General features: G+C 45.3%; 1 protein-coding gene across 6 annotated transcripts in view; it reads left to right on the top strand.

Annotated features, from left to right (window-relative positions):
* SMOC1 (SPARC related modular calcium binding 1) overlaps positions 1-13,558 on the top strand; it is a 137,458-nt gene that overhangs the window by 72,077 nt on the left and 51,823 nt on the right. For all 6 annotated transcript variants that reach the window (XM_084893305.1, XM_084893302.1, XM_084893299.1 and 3 more), the window contains exon 4: positions 13,079-13,178. In XM_084893305.1, the coding sequence (XP_084749431.1) occupies positions 13,079-13,178 (100 nt within the window). The remainder of the gene's footprint in view (positions 1-13,078; positions 13,179-13,558) is intronic.

Genomic DNA, 13,558 nt, shown 5'->3' with positions numbered 1-13,558 from the left:
AACGGCATGTACCTTGGTTGCGGGCACATCCCCAGTAGGGGATGTGCAAGAGGCAGCTGATGGATTTTTCTTTCTCATTGATGTTTCTAACTCTCTATCCCTCTCCCTTCTTCTCTGTAAAAAATCAATTATATATATATATATATATATATATATATATATATATATATATATATATATATATATATATATATAAAGACCCTGGGTGCATCCATAAGCTGGAGTGTTCTGAGCTTCCCCAGCCCATGGCTGCCCCTGAACAAAGCCAGTCCTATATATTTTCCTGAGCAGGACCCTGCACGAGGCTCCCTCAGCCTTCTGTGGCACGTACAATGCCAACTTTTATTAAAAAAAGTAGTCACACTGTTAAAAATCCAGTCCTATCCTTTACGTATCAATGACATAATGGTCAATAGACCCACTGTTGGTGGGCAAGTTGTTGCTTTTCTTTTTTCTTTTTGGTTAAGTGCTCAATAAAAATATTAGTTTTTTGTTTGTTTATTTTTTTTTTACAATGTGAATATCCACCATGCCCAGGGCATCTTACTATTTGCTTTTCAGGGTTTTTTTTTTTTTTTTTTTTTTTTTTTTTCCCATTGAATTGCTCTTGTTTCTTTCTTTCTTTCTTTCTTTTTTTTTTTTTTTTTAAATATATTTTATTGATTTTGTACAGAGAGGAAGGGAGAGAGATAGAGAGTTAGAAACATCGATGAGAGAGAGAGTCATCGATCAGTTGCCTCTTGCACACCCCCTACTGGGGATATGCCTGCAACCAAGGTACATGCCCTTGACCGGAATCGAACCAGGGTCCCTTCAGTCCCCAAGCCGATGCTCCATCCATTGAGCTAAACCGGTCTCGGCGAATTGCTCTTGTTTCAAACAACTAGATATTGCATGTGATAACTTACACGAAAATGCCCTCTATTTACAATAGCTCATAATTGCTATTTGACAAATGTTAATTTTCTTCCTGTTTAGATTTCAGACTGCTCAACTAAAATGGTTGAGCCATACAGACACTGGCAAACTCTGACCCATACAATGTATAAGGGTTCCAAGTACTTTACATCTTTGCAAACATTTTTAATTTTCTGTTTTCTTTATTATAGCCATCCTGTTAGCTGTAAAATGGTATCTCTCTCTTAAAAAAATATTTTTATTGATTTCTGAGAGGAAGGGAAAGGGAGAGAGATACAGGAACATAAATGAGAGAGAATCATTGATCGGCTGCCTCATGCACACCCCCTACTGGGGATTGAGCCTGCAACCTGGGCAGGTGCCCTGACCAGGAATTGAACCATGACCTTCTTGTTCATAGGTTGATGATCAACCACTGAGCCATACTGGCCAGGCTGAAATGGTATCTCATTGTGTTTTTACTTTGCATTTCCCTAGAGACTATTGATATTGAGCATCTTTTCATGTGCTTTTTGGTCTTTTGAATATTTTTTTTTGGAGAAGTTTCTATTTATATCTTTTTCTCATTTAAAAAATTCAGTTATTTATCTTTATTGAGTTGTAAGAGTTCTTTTTATATTCTAGATGCAAGAATCCTATCAGACATATGGTTTACAAATATTTTCCCCCATCATTGAGTTAACTTTTCATTTTCTTGATAATGTCTTTTAATGCATAAAAGTTTAATTTTAATGAAGCCCAATTTATCTACTTTTAAAAAAACATTGCTTGTGCTCTTGGTGTCATATCTTAAAAAATTCCCTAATCAGAAAGGATATATGCACTCTATGTTCATAGCAGCACAATCTACAATAGCTAGAATTTGGAAACAGCCTAGGTGCCCATCAGCAGATGATTGGATCAAAAAACTATGGTACATCTACACAATGGAATACTATGCTGCCATAAAAAAGAAGGAATTCTCATCATTTGCAGCAACCTGGATGGAATTGGAGAACATCATGCTGAGTGAAATAAGCCAATCAATGAAAGAGAAACACCACATGACCTCACTCATTTTTGGATAATAAAGAACATTACGAACCAAAAGATAGATATAGAGACAGTAAAGCAACAAGTAGACTGTCAAATTACAGCAGGGAGGGTAGGGAGATCTGGGGGAGATAATAGATCAACCGAAGGACTCGTATACATGCATATAAGTACAACCAATGGACACAAAACTCTGGGGAAGGAGGGTATGTATGGGACGGGGGGAGTTAAAATATGTACACAGATAATAATTTAATAAAAAAAAAGGTAAAAAAAAATTCCCTAATCCAAGGTGAGTTTTATGGTTTTCACTTTTATATTTAGGTTGATCAATATTTTGAGTTCACTTTTGTACACAGTGTGAGGTTTTGTATATATATGTATATATCCAGCAATCCCAGTACTACTTGTTGAAAAGATCGTTCCTTCCCTCCTTAAACTGTCATGGCTTCCTTGTTGAAAAACCATTGACCATACATGTGAGGGTTTCTTTCTGAACTTTCAATTCTATCCATTCATCGACATGTCTCTCCTTATGTCAGTGCCACACTGTTTTTATTACTACGGCTTTGTAGTAAGTTCTGAATCTTTCACTTCCTTTTTAAACACTTAATTTTTTAAAATTGATTTCAGAGAAGGAGAGAGAGATAGAAACATCAATGGATGACCAGTTGCCTCCTGTACATCCCCTACTGGGTATCAAGCCTGCAACCCGGACATGTGCCCATGACCAGAATCGAACCTGGGACGGTTGAGTCCACAGGCTGATGCTCTAAACCAGCTAGGGCCATTTTCTTTTTAAATGGCCAGTGGGGTGAGTGTTGTTCTGCACCCATGTGTGTGGTTAATGCCAGCTGCCATCGCCATGAGAGTGAGGCGATGGGGGCTCAGTGGCCTGAAGCCAGTGCTGTGGTTTTAGGCACTGTGACAAGTATCCATGTCCTTGGTTTGGTATTTGCAAGGGAAGGAAATGGGAGGTGGGGAAGAGTAGAGAAAGGTGCAAATGAGGGGGTTAGAAACTCTCTAGAATCACTAGAGAGCTCTATCTTTGGCAAACTGATATTTCTTCTTGGAACCTATAGTAGGGAAGGGATTTCTTTTTCAAATTAGAAACCGTGGGTTACAGTAAGCCTTGATGCCTGAGGAGATGCATTGCTGCCTGCGTGAGTCAGGCCTTGGGCTCCCGCTTGCTCCTCTCCCTCCACTGACATAGCTCTGTGGCCATTAAGGTTCTTAGCACATCGAGGTATGAAAAGATGGAGAAGCTTGAACAAGAGCCAGCAGCTGGCTGCTCAAGGGGCTCTACTTCTTGCCTTCCTGTGGGTGGTCTAGGTGACGAGTAATTTGCAGTGAATATACGATCTAAGTTATGTTGCTATGAAAGCCAACTTTAAATGTCATTGGTGATGGGGCAGGGCCTGATTCATCCAATGCAGAAAGGACTTCTCTAGCAAGTGAGTTATCTAACCTCTTGCATATGTCTTCTTTTCCGCGAGAGCGCTGGTACCCCTGGGTCACCCAGCAGGTGCGGACATGTGCAGTGAGATGAGGGTGGGTACAGCGTGCTGTGTGCTCAGGACATGGTCTCCACTGTGTTCTGTCGGGAGTTGCCTACCACGGCTCAGTCCTACTCTCTTCCATGGCTCTTCTCCAGCTGAATGGCCACCGAGCATCCTTTCCCAGGTTGGCTGCCTCCTTTGCTTTGGAGGACGCACACAGAGGCTGGGTGCTCCCAGCGGGACACATCCCTGGGTGAGTCTGTCCCCTTAGCTTGTCTGTTGTGGAAATGAAAGAAGCAAGCTCTAGATGGTATGGCAGCTGCTCCTCTGCAAGGGGGTGTCCTTGGGAAGGAGGGAAGGATGGAGGCCTGCTTCTCTGGCCTTCCTTCTGCCTATGGGAATGGGGAGGCTCAGTGATGGGGGCTTCAGTTACTGTCTCTGCGGTTTACTATTATTATTTTTTTTAGACAACAACAACAATAACACTTATTTATATAGCACATGCCAGGCTGTTTTAGAAGTGCCTGACACATATTAACTTCTTCAGTCCTCACTATGACCTAGGCAGTATTTGGTCCTCTCTTTGAGCTATGACACTATTATATCCCCATTTTATAGATGAGAAAATGGGACCCCAGCAAGCCCTGGGTCACCCAGCTTACAAGTAGTAAAGTTAGGATTCAAACCCAAGGGCCTGCCGCAGAGTTCTTAGTCCTAATCACTACTCTCTATGCCTCTCTAAAGGACATTGCATCTTAAAAATTTTTTTTTGTATGTTTTTCTTTTATTGCTTTCAAAGACAGGAAGGGAGAAAGAGAGAGAAACATCAATGATGAGAGAATCATCAGTCGGCTGCCTCCTGTATGCCCCCTACTGGGGGTCTAGCTTGCAACCCAGGCATGTACCCTGACCTGGAGTCAAAGAGTGACTTCCTGGTTCATAGGTCAATGCTCAACCACTGAGCCACACCAGCCGGGTGGGCATTGCATCTTTTAAAGTGATATTGGCTATAACATAGCTAGCGGGTGACTCAGGTTGGAAAATTATTCCCATGAGGAATATTCAAAGGAGCCAGAGATGGTTTGTTTGGAGACCAAAAGGATAAATGAGCACTTTCTTCAGATATTTGTCTGTGGATGACAATAGCCATTTACTGAATAGTCTCACTGAGTAAAATCCTATATAATAAAGAGTTAATATGCAATTAGACCAAACAGCAGAATGACTGTCCGTATGATCTTCCAGACAAAGCCGGGGCTGCGAGGGCCGAGGCAGCTGGGGCTGTGAGGGCCGAGCCCCTTGCATGAATTTTGTGCACTGGGCCCATAGTATTACATAATGACTCAGATTCTGACTCAAATAGAGAAGAACTTTTTACAAGTAGAGCAATTCACAGATGGAAGGCCTGAACCAAAGAGAACTTAACTGGGAAATGGGTGAGCAGGGACTGAAGGCCGTTGAGCAGGGGTGCCATGGGGGCGGGAAGGGAGGGCCACTGCATTGGGAAGGAGCTCAAATTAAAGGCTCCTCGCACACTTTTTAGGATTTTATGAGACAATAGCGAATGTTCAACCAGGTGGGTAGGTACATAGTAGGCCCACAGCAAGTACTTACCCAGGGACCTTCCAGGCAGAACCATGAATACCCACACTTAGGGCCATTGCCACACCACTCAATAATAGAGTGTCCTTCCCCAAGCTGGACACAGGATTTTGGATGTGGTCATAATCAGCCTGGGGAAGAATAGACTGCCTCATTCTACACACACCGCTTTTAACTAACACGGTGTTGGCAGCCCCATTACACCATCATCTCATAAAAAACACAATCCACAGAGAATCCCTTATTTAGGAGGTTTTGAAATGGAAGGGTTATCTTCCTTCCTGCATCTCCTCCATTAAATTCTGGAGGATGAGGAAAATCCCTCATTCCTTTGCAGGCTGCCCTCTCTAGACCTGGCAGAGAGCAAGGGACAGTATCTGCAACCCAGGAGAACAGCTGTGCTTTGAAGCTTCGGCCTCCAACCCTCCCTGCACAAAGGAAGGGGAAAGGGTGGACTCGGGGCATGCTGAGAGTAGACTCTAGACCTGCCACTATTTTAGATGCTCTATGCAGTGTGGGCAAAAGCAGGTTTATAGTTGTGAGTAGCAAAATGATTTAATCTTGTGTTATGTATTAATTATTATATTCCATACGAACAACTCCAAACCTGCTTTTAAACCCCCTTCCTTTCCCCCCGTATAGCTTGTCTCATTTTGTCTTCTCAACGACTCTGAAAATGGGCGCCATTAGCCTTACTTCATAGATAGGCTCAGAGAGGTTATATGCCTTTATCAAAGTCACACAGCTTGTAGATAAGATTGGTTCTTTGGGCTCCAAAGCTATATTTTTCTTTCTGCATCTTGTTGCTTCTGAGCCAAACCTGACCGAAGATGAGGAGGTCATTGCTGGATAACATTTTCCAAACTGAGGAAAAAAAACATGCTCATGCTCGGCAGACCAGAAGGATCCCCCATCCCTTCCTCTGCCCCGCACCTTCTCACCGCTCCAGGCTCTCCTCCACGGTGAAATCTCCCAGAAAACGCAATGCTGCAATCACCAGGTCCAAGAATGAAAAAACCATGTGCCATCAAAACAACCGGAATAGAAGAACTTGGGAAGGAAGGACGGCCACAGGCTCCCTGTTCACACATTCCCACCTAGAAAACTTCGTGCTTGCTTCTTCAGCATTTCTATGATCATTGCCAGAAAGATCATGTGGCACAAGAAGTTTCCTTTAAAACAGTGATTCTTGAAGGGTGGTCCCCAGACCAGCGGCCATGGCATCACCTGGGAGCTTGTTAGAATGGAGCTTCCCTGGCTGACCCCAGAATGAATGAACCCAGAAACTCTGTGAGTGGGGCCCAGCCATCTGTTTTTATAAGCTCTCCAGGCAATAAGCAATGCTCTCCTGCAGCCTCTGGTGGAGAAAGGTGTTCTGGGGTACAAGTAGCATCCTCGGCTGGCCTGGAGACTCGGTCTTCCAGCCAGGGCCAGGACACCCCGGAGCACACAGTTTCTCAGAGGTTCCGTAGGCAATGCCGACAGAATGAAAATGGGGCTGCTCAGAAGCAATGCGGTCAGTGGGGCCCACCCAGCAAGATCCTTAGCCTGCACTGTGCATTCGTGCAATCCGGAGAATCTGCTTCCTGACTTGGAGCAACTGGCAGATTAAAAATAAAAAGGCCGCCTCATCCTCTCACCACCAAAGAGACAAATATCCGCATGCCTTCTGCTTTTTGTTTAACTCGTTCCCACTGGAGTGTGTGTTTTAACATTTTTATTTGATTTAGAAATGTTCAGGTACATGACAGTTGACGTTTCATCACAAGTTCGGTAGTTGCTACTAAGGAGGATGTTGAACGGAGCCTGTCTCTTTACATATGGTTCACATTTTCTGTTTTACAAAAGAGGCACAAAGAAACAGAGCAGAGGGAACAAAAGCACCAGGCAAGGAGGCGCTGTGCCTGGGCGGGGGGGGGGGGTGCGGCGCGCGGAGGACCTGGGGGGGGAGGACCCCAGTCAGTGAAGGTCTAGGGCAGTTCAAGTTGGATTTCTTCACAGATAACAGAGCCTTAGGAAATCGGGGGAAATTATTTCAAGAGAGCCTGCTACCTGGACTGTAAAAAAGTAGGGCTGGGAGAAGCAAAGAAACACGGCGAGGCCCTGCCCTTCATTGTATTGCCTTTTTTAAAAATAAATTTATAAAGCAAATTTCAGAGAACAACTAGAACCATGAAATGTGCCCCACAGTGAAATAAGGTTAGGCATTGCTGCAAGCGATCTCGTCCTCTGAGAGCTAAGTCATGGATATAAGGCTCTGAGACAGTCTGAAGTCGAGACCTCTTTTCATTTTATTTGACCCAATATTTCCAGAGTTATTTGGCTGGAGAAGCTCCACATCCTCAACAATTCCTAGCCACACCCTCAGGACACCAACTGCATTCAGCACTTACCCAAGTGGCCGTGTGAGGGTGTCCGGAGCAGAGGAGAAAAGTGAGCACATGCAGGAGAGACTGGTCTAAGGAAGCAGGGGACCCTTCACACAAGGGGAAGCAAAAGTCCAGCAACAGAGAGGAACTGTGAGATGTGAGGTCCGACCCCGGCAGAGAAGCACCCCAGGAATAACCAAGGAAAGCAGGCCAGCCATTGCACACAGCGGAGGCCCCATGCACTCCCCAAATTACTCCAGGAAATTCTCACTCGAACTGGAGCAAAAGACTCTCTTTCAGCTGCTTCCTGACCAGTTATCCCATCTCTTCCTCCTCCCTTCTGAAAAGCTCCATTTGCTGGAGAATTGAGACACAGTTCCCTCTGACACCAGCACACCTGCCACAACGAGGTGCCGGCCAGCAGGCTACCTCTCTGTCTCTGGTTTCCTTGTTTGGAAAAATGTTTGGGTCAGACAGGTGAATGCTAACGTTTTCTCCAGCTCTGTCCATTCTCATGTTTTATGAGAGGCTGGAGATTGGGATTCAAATGCTGCTATGAACTAGCTGTGACGTTTGAACAAGCATCTTCCACTCCCTGTGCCTCTCCTATGAAAGACGTGCACACAGAGTGACCGAGGCCCGAACGAGATAGCGCATAGATCATGGGTGGTGGTGGGAAACCGCTGGGAAGTAGAAGGTGGCGATCTCCATGTGGGGCCTGGCACCTGTGGTTATCACTGTCCCCCCAGTCCTCCTCGGTGCTTTTCTCCATTCGCCCCTGTGAGCAGATCTTTTCTACTCATCACTCACTCCACTGCATTTGTTGGGAGAGCCAGCCTCTCACATTCTTCTAGTGTCCAGGAGTTGGGCTAATGTTGAAGATTAACAGGCTTAAAATAATTTCAAATTTTGTCATAATTTAGATAGAGGTTGACTTGCAATATACCATTGGGCTGTTTATATAAAGGACGTCAAGCCAAAATCTTTCTTTCTTTCTTTCTTTTTTTTTTTTTTAATTAGAGAGAGAGAGAGAAAGAGAGATGCCTTTTCACTTATGCATTTACTGGTTAATTGAACCTGCAGCCTTAGTATATTGGAATGACACTAACCAACTGAGCACCCAGTCAGGGCCAAACCAAAAATCTTTAAGTATATGAGTCAGAGATGAAATTTACTTATCTAAGAACACACTGTTTTTTTTTTTTTATTGTTGTTTTGTTTAGTTTTAATATTTTTATTGAATTTAGAGAAAAAGGAAGGGAAAGGGAGAGAGAGATAGAAACTTCAACAATGAGAGAATCATGGATTGGCTGCCTCCTGCACAACCCATACTGGGGATTGAGCCCCCCACCTGGGCATATATTCTGACCAGGGATCAAATCCGTGACCTTTTGGTTCGCTAAACCACACCCGCTGGGTAGAACACACTTTTAAAGTACTTTTAGGAATACCAGTTACATTCAACAACAAAGTTAAGCAGACAGTAACTTCCCGTAGGCTGATGTACAAACACTCTTATGGAAGGACTCATCAATTGACATTTCAGCCTTCCTGGGATGCTCCAGAATGGGGTGGGAGCAAATTCCATGGTTTGTACCTGCATCTTTGGGGCCAGAACAAGTCTGAGTTTTGAGGACTGCACAGTGGGATACTAGAAATGGCCAATTAATTAATTACGTTGTCAATTCCTCTTGGGCGATGCTTTTGCCACAGATTGATCTGTGAGTTGATTAATTTGAGGGAGAGGGGGAGGTAGAATGAAGAATAAATAATTTATGAATTCAAAAGAATAAATAAGTTTATAAAGAAAGAGGCTAAGCTAGGTAGAACTTAGGTATTGATGTATGTATAAACCATCAATTCTATAGACTTGATATCCTGAATTTTTGTGCAAGAAGCCTCGCTTCTCTCCTCTGAGTGTAACAAAACTGTTGCTATACGAAAACAAACTTCCCTTACTCCATCAACACTTCTTCAAACTTTTTGCTGATTCCAGACTGCCCCCTCCGTGTGCCTGGTCAGATAGAGTGTTTTTGGTTCCCACCAGAGAATTCATTTGTGCCCTTTTTGAGTGTATAGATAGTTTGCTGATGCCCGGCTGGCATGGCTCAGTGATTGAGCACTGACCTATGAACCAGAAGGTTGCAATTCGATTCCCTGTTAGGGCACATGCCTGGGTTGTGGGCTCAGTCCCCAGTATGGGGTATGTAAGAGGCAGCCAATCAATGATTCTCTCTCATTATTGATGTTTCTCTCTCTCTTCCCCTCTTAAAAAAAAAAGAAAAAAGAAAAAAGATAGTTTGCTGAAAAAGAACACAGTGATGATAAATAGTGTAGTAGTCTGACTGGGTACTTCACCGTATGAGCTAAGTGCTTTATTTTCATTATCTAATTTAATTCTGTCAGCAATGGCATGAGGTAGGCATTATGAGCTCCCCTTTTAAAATAGCCTCAGACAGTCTGAGGCTGGCTTTCACCAAGAACCTTTTCGAGGCCGCAGAGGGTTGGAAGGTGTAGTGGTTCAGTGGGAGCTGATGTGTTAAAGAAGGTGGGCTGCAGTCTGACTCTATGACCACTGCCTCCTGTCTTCATGTAACATCTTTTCCTCAAGATGACGTCTTGCAGACTCCCCAAGACAACTTACAAACACCCTCTTGATTGACAATCATGGGTTAATTCACTTGGGGCTCTTTCAGCAAAGGGCCCTGCCCTGGCCTTGTCCACTGTCCCTGCCCTGCAGCATACCCGGGGCAGATGAGCCCATTTCTATGTGCTCCTGGCCTCAGAGGCAACAACTTCTCATTTGGTTTCAGTTTTCTAGGACTTGAAGTAGCTCCCACCCTGAGGATTTCGTGGTTTGGAGTCTATTCCTTGGAGCGTGGTCCAAGGGAAATGCTGAGGGTCCTAAAGAGAAAGGGGCTGTGTTTGGACCTATGGCCTGGCTGGGGGCTGGGAGACAGTGTCCATGTGTCTTTAGAGAGACAATGGGCATAGTCAGTGAGCATGTGGCTCTTGGGACCCGCTGAGCCCAGAGCTCAGATTATATCCCTCGAAATAAAGCTTTGGGCTTAAGCTCTTACCCATTTAGTTCCGAGCCCACTAGCCTTGGGTGGGACGCCACATTCCAGGAGGAGGGGGCTTCCACCCAGCGGTTCTCTGCGGCTGGACCATAGTGCTCAGTATAGCAGGCAGCTCTGGGCCAAAGGCACAGCTTTGGGTGCTGACCTTGGACAGTACTGTCCTCAAGGAGAGGGAGGCAGCCTTGACCATGAGAGCCAAGGGGCCCGGGAGTGAGTCAGTGTGGCTGTCTAGCCCCAGGGACAGGCTTCCCTTGAGGTGATTATTGACCAAGGAGGAGAATGCAGCCAGCCAGGCCCTATTAAAATTGTCAGTGACGAGGAATCGTCTCTAGAAACTATCCCCGGCGGGGCTGACAGAATCTGAAGGGGTAAAATCCAAGTTTCCACCATGTTTCCCACCCAAGCTTCGGGAGCTCTGGCGTAGGAGGAGGCCGGCTTGCCAGGTGTTCCTGACGCAGCTGAGAGCAATCATTGCCACAGCCACCCTGCCTCAGCCATCAGCCATGCCAGGCACTGGGCTCACACTGTTTGCTCTACTCTTCAGAGCCTTCCAGGTTTAGCGTTGTCACCCCCATTTTATAGATGGGACTGAAGAGCTAAGTTTGCAACTGCCTGGACCAGGCTTCCCACTTGGGTCTGTCTGGGTTTCTTTCCATTCCACCATTACGCCTCCTCAGAAGGTAGCACTGACCCAACCCAAGAGGTGGATCCTGAGAGAGCATCTGGGCAGCAGCCATGGGCATGGGATTGGCTCCAGGAGATGAGGTGGGAGTGGACTATGGCCCTGGGTGAAGGCCTTGGCTCGTATTGTTTCCTTGCATGGACAGGAGAGGTAAATACCTCATTGAAACACAGAATCATGTTGGCAGGAACAGGATGCCCTCCATCTTGTTCTTGTCCTGATTTCTGGGGGTGGGTCCTTAGGGAAATGACCAGCCTTGGGGAAAACTACAGTGTTTGGGATCCACACAAAAGCAGAGGCGTTTCTGTTGACTTTCCTGCCTTACCGATGCCGGCCATCGGATCTCCTTTACCTCTGTGCCCTTCATAGACCTCAGCACTTGTGTGCTATTACTGTCTACCCTCAATTTCAGCATGTCCTTGATCCCAGGAAGCACACTTTTTTTTTTTTAATACTTTACTATCTGTGCAAATTGGCACATCCTGTGAATGAGGTCTACATTTGATGCGGTGGGGCTGTTTAAATTGATGTTACATTTTTAGAATTGATGGAGACCAAGACTAAGTAAATATAATAATTCACGCATTTGTTCAATTCATCAAATGCCTACAGTAAATGCCAGGCATTATGTTAGATGCTTAGAACATAAAAATAACCTTTTGCAGTCCCTTGCCTTTGGGAGGTCACAGGAAAAGGAGGAAATGGACTAGATAGAGCAATAGTTAGAGTTCATTGTGATAAGGGCACAAAATTTGGAAAACCAAGGCGTGTGGAGGATCAGAGGATGGAGGGAGGAGAAGCGGGGAGGGGGGGGGGAGGCTGGACCTCTTTGCAGAGAAGGTATGTCACAAAGGAGGTGAGAATCTGAAGGGATTAGGAGTGAACTGGGCATGGGTTATGGAATGGTATTCTGGAAAGATTGAATTGGAGCAGACAACGTTCAAAATCATGAGAAACTTGGAAGTGCTTGCAAGCTTCAATGGGTTTGTTGTGGCAGGAATGGAGAGTGTGTGTGGAGACATGGGTGTAAAATGAGGCTGTGGGAATAGGAAGGAGGCAGATCAGGAGGATCTCGAGTGCCACGCAAATTTGCTTAAGGTCCTACACGATCACGAACTTAATCTCCATCCTGAGTCTAGCAAGTCGCCTGGGGGTTTTAAGCAGGGGAGTGATGCCCTGATTTGTGTTTAGGAAGTTGTGTAGAAAGCAGACAGGAAGAGGATGGTGGGTGGGAGGAGGGGGATAGAGTGACAGCTATCGGCAGAGAAAGAAGAGTTACCCCAAATGAAGAAAGCCTCATTTTCATGTACTATTATATTTTCAGGCAGGGTAAAGGCTTGAGCCCTGGTGCGGAGGGGCAGCTAGAAGCTGCAGACACAAGTGACCTTGCTCTTGCCTTAACCCCATCATATGTGCCCTTGTCTCAGAAGAGCCACCTAATCAGCAGACAGCTGATTATATGAAGGGATGATGAGAAAAGCTGGAAAGACAAGAAAGACAAGACATTTCCCTCCCCACTGCCTCTGCTCGTTAAACAAGGGTCACATCAACCTACCAGGGGGACATTTAACCCGTACTTGGGGTGGGGTGGGAGGGAAATGTGCGGGTATTAGTGAGAACCATCACAGGAAACACACATTGGATCTATCTAGATAATGTTAGAAGTCATAAGAAAGAAGTAGATAAGCTTCTGTTGCTGTGCATGGGAGTCATGCAGAAAACATAATGGTGTTGGCTGACGAGCCCACCTACAAGAGCCTCTGGGACCAGATGCTGGGGTGAGAAGTGTAAGGAGCTCGCTCACTATACTGGGGATCCTTTTGAAGGGGTGAGAGATGACTGTTGATATTATGCCCCAAGGCTTACAATTCTTCCCCCTTTGACTTTTCCATACAGGTGCAGTGCCACACTTACACCGGGTACTGCTGGTGTGTCACCCCAGATGGGAAGCCCATCAGTGGTTCTTCTGTGCAGAATAAAACTCCTGTATGTTCAGGTACCGTAGGGAGGGGTGGGAGGAAAGAAAAGGGCTGGAGAGAGACCTCTTGGCTATCCCCTGTGTCCTGTAGGGGAATATTTGAAAAATTGGTGGTGGTTATTAGCCATCTCCAGGTGAGGGAGCATCCCACTCGGGCATGCACTTGCTCTCAGTCAGCTGGGTGACAGAGTCAGTATATGCCTGTATGCATATATTTGTTATTGTAAGTGTAGGTTTCTGGCTCAATGCTCTTTTCCCCAAATATTGGCAGTAATCCCTAGAGCACGGCATATACATTTTTAGGTTGAATGCTCTGAATGATAATGGTCCTGGGAGCACTTGATTGAGATGGATTTCAAGATTGCATGGGAATGCAATATCAAAGACTGTGATCATCA

Source organism: Pipistrellus hanaki (genome assembly GCF_964339955.1).
Source record: "Pipistrellus hanaki genome assembly, chromosome: 1".
Classification (NCBI taxonomy): Eukaryota; Metazoa; Chordata; class Mammalia; order Chiroptera; family Vespertilionidae; genus Pipistrellus; species Pipistrellus hanaki.
Note: the sequence above shows the minus strand (reverse complement) of the source record. Positions and strands in the feature narration are given on the sequence as shown.